This window comes from Triticum urartu, chromosome 1 (genome assembly GCF_003073215.2).
Source record: "Triticum urartu cultivar G1812 chromosome 1, Tu2.1, whole genome shotgun sequence".
Classification (NCBI taxonomy): domain Eukaryota; kingdom Viridiplantae; phylum Streptophyta; class Magnoliopsida; order Poales; family Poaceae; genus Triticum; species Triticum urartu.
The window spans coordinates 120,624,844-120,632,691 of record NC_053022.1 but is presented as its reverse complement, the minus strand read 5'-3'; the positions used below and the strand labels follow the sequence as shown (position 1 = coordinate 120,632,691).

At 43.3% G+C, this 7,848-nt stretch overlaps 1 protein-coding gene across 1 annotated transcript; it reads left to right on the top strand.

Moving 5' to 3' along the window:
- Nucleotides 1-3,072: 3,072 nt before the first annotated feature.
- LOC125516773 lies at nt 3,073-7,134 on the top strand. The gene is made up of 3 exons (XM_048682110.1): nt 3,073-6,266; nt 6,473-6,553; nt 6,650-7,134. Exons 1-3 carry the CDS (start codon nt 3,835-3,837, stop codon nt 6,765-6,767), a joined length of 2,631 nt encoding a protein of 876 aa, XP_048538067.1. The 5' UTR covers nt 3,073-3,834; the 3' UTR covers nt 6,768-7,134.
- Nucleotides 7,135-7,848: the final 714 nt, after the last annotated feature.

Genomic DNA, 7,848 nt, shown 5'->3' with positions numbered 1-7,848 from the left:
GCCGCCATTGCTGCTGACTAGTAGGATGGCAGGAAGCCAAAGGACGCCTCCAACAACGACGTGCAAATGAAGGACGCCTTCAACGACAAGCCAGCGACACCCTCCTCTTCCTCCGTAGCACCCTCCTCCTCCGCTCCACCCTCACATAGACCATGGGTTAGTACACAAAGCGTAATGGACAATGCTTACCATACCATGGGGTCACTTGATCCCTTTCGGTACATCTTCTACGCTTTGCGTGTTGATCAACTTGATTCACACTTTGACTTAGTCTTGATCAACCTTGTATCATGTCTTCTACATGACCAATCTTTGGATAATTCCTTGAATAGCACCTTGGTCATCTCATAAACTCCTTGAAACCAACACATGGACTTCAAGAAATGCCTATGGAAAAATCCTTCAAATATAACTCAAGGCAGCCATTAGTCCATAGATATTGTCATCAATTACCAAAACCATACATGGGGGCAACGCATGTTCTTTCAGTCTTGTATCACTGTACTTACATTAACAGCTACTCCCCCCATCCCATAATATAAGAGCATTCGTACACTACAATCTTATATTATGGGAAGGAGGGAGTGGTTCATTGTGTAGCATTATGTTGCATCTTATCTGCCTCGCCCATCATTTACTAAAAAATATCAGATCTGTATTTAATCTTACCAAAAAGTTGAATACACAGACAATGCTGGTGTAGAAGTGTAGCCCATTGCTCTTGTCAGTACATTTTGTCCTGTAACGCTTGTACTTAATTACATTGATAGGTAGTTGATTATGTAGCATCAATCTGCATCTTATCTTCATTATCCTTTATCCCTTCTAGTATTATCATATCTACAATTAGTCTCTACAAAATGTAGAGTATAGGAAATGCTTATGAAGAAGATTCCATGATGAAATTCTTGAGTTATACTTCCCTTGACATGGAGAAGGGCATTATAGAGACGGCGTTAATTGTTAATGTAAGTCAGTCCTTCTAAAGCCTTTATCCTCAACTGCTGTTTAATTTGCTCATACTCCCTATCGTTTACTACTGTTTAGTTTGATGTTTCTATCAAAATGCATGTTCGCAACAATCGTAGGTTCCAAGTTTTAGTCGTAAAACCAAATTCCTTATTCATACCATGCACATTATTCAATACAAATCCAATGATTTTCTTTAGCCCTGCATGTATGCTTGTTTTGTTGATCGATAATCCAGTGTTTGGTGATGCAGCCCACATTTGCACCTCGTCATTTCCTGCTTTTCTTACTGATCTGGTTGATGATATGAACAACATGCCATGCACATTAACCAAAAGAGATACAATGATGGTATTTTGCCCTGCATCTATGCTTGTTTTGTTGATATGTAATCCAGTAGTGTGGTGCAGCTCCCTGCATTATGAACAATGCCACATTATGCTATTGACATTTTGAACTGTCTCTTTATTTTCTAATATGAAATTGGATGGAATTGATAGCATGGTTACCATCTTTGTTTATATATGTGCAAAACTGTCATCTGTATGCTTGCTTCAGGGTGCTATGCCTGATGGCATGCACAAGTCTGGTGAAGGTTGTGAGACAAACCCAACATATACTGGGGCAAAGAAGGCAAAACATCTTGAAGATAGCGAGAGAACCCCAAAGTCATGTCTTGATGCAGTGTTCAAGTTACTCGAGACTAGCAGTCACACAAGCTCATAGAATTCGCTGCCTGAATCAGTTCGGCTTCTTCAGTCCCAACTTCAAGCACAAAGGCATTCTGCAACTCAACTTCAACTTGAAATCCAATCTCTAAGGAAGATCGCAGAGAACTCCAATGAAAACCTCATTGCTAAACAACTACAGCTGGAAGATATGACCAACATGCTAGGCCGGTCTCACTCCCTTTCCTAGCTTCTTGCTGATGTCGCTTGAACTACGCCAGTATTTCCCCAAAGAGGAAGGGATGATGTAGCACAACTACAGTAGGTATTTCCCTCAGTTACGAAACCAAGGTATCAATCCAGTAGGAGAACCAAGCAACACTATGTAAACGGTACCTGCACACAAAGAACAAATACTTGCAACCCGACGCTTATGAGGGGTTGTCAATCCCTCTACGGGTAACGGCACCAGAAATTGTCAAGTTGACGGGACAAAAATTGTGGTAGATTGAATAAATAGATCTCGATAAAACACGAAATAAAAGATGCAAATAAAAAGTGCAGCAAGGTATTTTTGGGTTTTTGGAATAATAGATCTGAAAAAAGCAAATAAAAGTAAATATCAAAGCAAATATGATAAAGAATAGACCCTGGTGCCATAGATTTCACTAGTGGCTTCTCTTAAGAAATAGCACACGGTGGGCAAACAAATTACTGTTGGGCAACTAATAGAAAATCAATAGTTATGACAAGGGAAAACTTTGTTTTTGCCACTCTAGTTTTTGCCAACTTCACTTATGCCACCCTAGAATTCAACATCTCACTTCTGCCACTCTTAGATTTTGACAATATATCACAAATTCCATTCCGTTACACATCCGTGAGTTGACCGTTTACTCTAGCCAGTTGACCAAGAAAGGACCTGTCAGTTTTTGCAAAAATGACATTAGTTACCCTTACTGACTTCTGGGGCCGCTTTGCAAGTGACCCATACACAAAACTCTACACACACAAAACTGTACACACACATGAACCACACCCGCCCCGATTCCAATCCCCATCCAGAGAATGACCTAGCCGCATCCATCCATGCCGCCGCGTCCGCATGCCCCGGCGCGCCGCCGCCGCATCCACACCCCGCCGTCCGACGCCGCATCCACTCCGTGATGCCCTGAGCTTGCCTCGCCGACACAACCCGCATCCATGGTCTCCCCTCCGAGGGGACCTGCTCTAGAATCGCCGACGCTTCACGCATCTGCGGCCTCCCCTCCGCGGCTCCCTTCATCAGCCTCCCTCCCCGACGCAGTCCACATCGGCGACCCCCCTTCCCCCCCTTCAGCGTCTCACATGGGATGGAGGGAGTCGCGCCGCCGGCCATGGCGGCAGGGGCCTCCCTCCTCGACGCGCTCCACATCGGTGACCTCCCTCCCCCCCCCCTTCAGCGGCTCACACGGGATGGAGGGAGTGGCGTCGCCGGCCATGGTGGCAGGGGCCTCCCTCCCCGACGAGGTCCACATCGGCGACCTCCCTTCCTCCCCCTTCAGCGGCTCACATGGGATGGAGGGAGTCGCGCCGCCGGCCATGGCGGCAGGGGCGGCCCAGAGGACCTCAAACCTACTGGTTCCTCTCCCTGATGGGCAAGTGTTCAATTCCTCAAATACCTGATGTGTAGCATTTGATCCATTAGAAGTAATTTTGTTGTTGTGCTCCTGTTACTCATTGGAGTTTGATCTATTGTACACATGCCCTGGTTTGTCTATTGTACACATGCCCTGGTTCATTAGTGCATAGTTAGACCAATTAGGGATTCGTGAGTGAAGCAACTAGTTTAATAATTCCTATGAGATGCAAGAAGATAGTTCATTTGTTTTTTATGGAAGTTGCTAGTAGGGGATATTGCAAGTAGAGTTCCTCTAAAATATATTGCAAGATGCTAGTCTGGTCATGGCATTGGTACATATATGTCATACATACATGCTGATTGCTTAGTGTAGCACTAGATAATGGAACAATGCGGAAAAAAGATTATTTTGATCAGTTTTTTCCATGTCATATATGTTGATGGCTTAGCTAGCTAGCCTAATTCCACACTTTTTTGATGTCCAATTTGTGTCAATGTAGGTCAGAGCTGCCACCTTATAAGCTGATTGTGACATAGGGGGCACGTTCTTACAAGAATTACAAGGGCGACCAGTGCATGGTGTCTTCTTGGATCTGGGACATACGTGTAGAGAGGCAGACCAGTTATGATCAACTTATGGGGCTGATGCAGAGTAAATATCCATGGGGACATGATGAGGGTGTTGTGTTTTCAAAGTGGAATAGTAGCAACCAATATTTTGTGCTAGTTCGCAATGATGAAGATGTGGTCAGCATGTATGATGAGAATGAGGAAGACAAGATTATTAAGATACTTGTTCAGTTCTGCAAGAATGGTGAGGAGGAGAAGTTTGCTCAGAGTTTGCTTCAACCAATCCGACCTTCTCCAGGAAAGGAAGTGCCCAAGCTCATAGTGGAAGATTTAACTCAGAAATCTGAATATGAGTATGAGATACCCGAGGAGAACTTGACAAGGCAAGAAAAATCTAAAGAGGGCTATGAAGGAGAGGATCACGTTGGAATAGATGAGGAGGACCAGTACCTTGATGGCGACGAGCAGGAAAATGGAGGTGAGCAAGCCAAAGATGGTGACCATAAGGCAACCGAAGATGTTTCCCAAGATGTCGAGGAGGATAGTGTTGAGCATGAAGAGGATAGTGATGATCATGACGAGGATAGTGATGGAGGGGCTGTTAGTGATGAGGATAGTGATGGGGGCATAGTGTACAATATTCCAGAAATTAGTTATGACAAGGATGATCCACCTATGACAAAAGGGGCATTATTTCCCTCTATTGAAGAGTTCAGAGTTGCACTTGCTACACATGCTATTTTCAACGAGTTCAGTTACAAAATTGATAAAAGTGATCAAAAGAGGGTGAGAGTTTCTTGTTCTTATGAACCACCGGAAGGGAGAAACCCATGCAAGTGGAGGGTGAATGGTTCTACCTTATATGATGACAAAACAGTAATGGTGAAGAATGAACCCAAGATGCACACATGCCCCAGCACGCAAAGATATGGCAAAGTAAAGGTTGCTAAGAGGAAGTGGATTGCTGCTAGAGTGACTGATTGGTTGAAGGGTGATCCAAGTATGATTAGCATTGCTTTGAAGAAACGGTTGCTCGAGAAATACCATGTCGATATCGATTATCAGAGAGTGCTTGCAGGTAGGCGCATAGCCTTGGACCAGATATTTGGCAAGTGGGAGGACAGTTTTGAGTGCTTGCACAACTGGCAGGCTGAGGTGCTTAGGAAGTCCCCAACAAGTATTGTAGTGATAAATCACAAAGAGATCGAAGGGCATCAACGCTTCACAAGGGCATTTGTGTGTTCTAGAGCTTGCATTGATGGATTTCTGTTAGGATGTAGACCTTACTTGAGTGTTGATGCCACTGCCTTGAATGGGAAATGGAAAGGACAGCTTGCGGTTGCTTGTGGTGTTGATGGACACAATTGGTTGTATCCAGTGGCTTATGCTGTATTTGATTCAGAGACTAAAGAGAACTGGGATTGGTTCATGGAGAATCTCAAATCAGCTATTGGCACACCAGAAGGCTTAGTCATATGCACAGATGCATGCAAAGGGTTGGAAACAGCAGTGCATACTGTATTCCCAACTGCTGAACATAGGGAATGCTTTAGACACATGATAATGAACTTCAGAAAGAAATTCCATGGCAAGGTTTTTGAAGAAAATCTATGGCCAGCGGCATACACATATTCTCCTGCCAAGCACAAGCATCACATGGACAAAATTATGGAAGCCAATCCGGAAGCTATCGCATACCTTGATGAGTGGCATTCTAATTTGTGGAGCAGAAGTAAGTTCTCTACAACATGCAAATGTGACTATGTCATGAACAACATAGCTGAGTCATTCAATTCGATGATTAAGAAATTGAAGGGGTTTCCTGTTCTTGAATTATTGGACTCTTTGAGAGAATGGCTAATGGTCAGATTTGAAATAAGAGCTAAAATAGCGAGAAGATTTGTACGTGGACTTCTAAAAATTCTGCCAAGGATCACCAACATGATGAACAATAGATCAAGGGGGATAGTGTTAGTTGGGATCTCTAGAAGTGATGACTTGAAAGCGGAGGTTACTATAAAGATCCATGGCTATAATTGGAAGCACTGTGTAGATTTGGAGAAGTGGGAATGTACTTGTAGACGTTGGCAAGTAACTGGACAACCTTGCCTACATGCCATTGCATTCATCACAAGTATTAGAGGAGGTCGAGGGATAGATGACTATGTGCATGAGTACTACTCTGTGAAATCATTCAGTAATGCATATGCGAAAAATGTGCCCACCATGACCAATAAGAAGCAATGGCCAATGGTCGATGTTGGGTTCAAATTGCACCCTCCCGTGTTGAAAAAGGCTACTGGTAGACCTAGGACACAAAGGATAAAGTCAGCCTTTGAGAGCATATCGAAGAGAAGACACAAGTGCAAAGAATGCAAAGAATTTGGGCATATGCTGAAGACATGTCCAATACTTCATCCTGAACGCAAGCGAAACGGGTAATTGCTAGCAAAGAATTATATATATGCATGTGAACCTGTTGTTCAGATTTTTGGTGGTCCATATGCTTGTGAACCTTACCGAGTTAAATCTGCTGATCTAGAATAGTACATATACATGTGAACCTGCTATACAAATCCATCATGTAGTCTAAATGCAATGAAATGTATAGTCTTAACTTAATTCTCTATCTGAAAACTGCTAGGAAACGAAAAAATGTTGAGCCTCAAGACATAGAAGACATAGAATCCAATGCCATAGATGCTGAAACTCTCGGCACCAGCAGGTAAACATTCTTGTTTTGCTTCAAATAGTCCATAGTGGTCTAATTTTTCCTATTGCAAATCTGCATTTCAACACTCTTGTTTTCATTCATTCTCAGTTCTAAAAAGCCGAGAAAAGGAGGTGGTAAAAGGGCAAAGCCTAGCCCAGTTTCTGAAGCATCTAAGAAGACTTCTGCTACACATGATAGTCCAGCAAAGAACACAAGAAGCAAATAGTGTCCTCCATCGAAGAGCATAAGAAGCAGAAAGAAGTTGTGAACCTTCCTGTGCAACTACATGTTATTGTGGAGCACTATGCATATGGAACCTTGCTGTGTAGTTGTGTAGCTGATGCAATTGTAGGTTATTTTGTGGAGCACCATGCATATCTGAGCCTTGTTGTGTAGATGCAACTACATGCTATTTTGTGGAGCACCATGCCTTGCTGTGTACTATGTTCAGCTTGTCATGTGGTTAGACCTTGCTGTACTTTGCTCAACTTGTGTGGAGCTTGCCTTTTGGGTGGTCAATATGCATGCGAACCTTGCTGTTTAAATTAGATGATGGATTTGTACTCCTATGAAGTAATTTGTTAGTATTGATAATGGCCTAACCTCTTTACTATGCTACTGGTCATGATGTAATTATTGCGCTTACTTCTGATCAAATAGTGTATTTATGTGTAATTATGTGCATTGTTATATTTTTAAATAGGTCATGCCAAAATTTGTAACACATCAGCTTAGTGTATTTAGATGCTCTCATGGCAAAAGTAATATTTGGCAAAAATAGGAGTGGCAAAAGCAAAACAAAAAACCGAGGGCAATATGGTCTTTTTCCTGCTCTGTTTGGTCAAAATGTCCATTGACCTAACAGAATGGCATTTGTGATACATTGTCAAAATCTAAGTGTGGCAGAAGTGAGATGCTGAATTCTAGAGTGGCATAAGTGAAGTTGGCAAAAACTAGAGTGGCAAAAACAAAGTTTTCCCTTATGACAATATCCAAGGAAATGATCAATATATAGGCATCACGTTCAAGATTACTAGACCGACTCCTGCCTACATCTACTACTATTACTCCACACATTGTCGGTGTACTAGAGTAGGGGTACCCTTGTACCCCGAACTTGTGCACGGGCAGTCGCAGCGTCCCGCGGCAAGGCCTGCCAGTTCGCCGCCAAGATTCCTTGTGGTCCCTCTGAAGACCATTCAAGAACAAAGTACCCGAGACGAGACCCCGGCAAGAGGAGCTTGCCGGGAAGAAGGCAAGACCCCGGCAAGAGGAGCTTGCCGGGAAGGCCATCAGAAGCGTCCCAA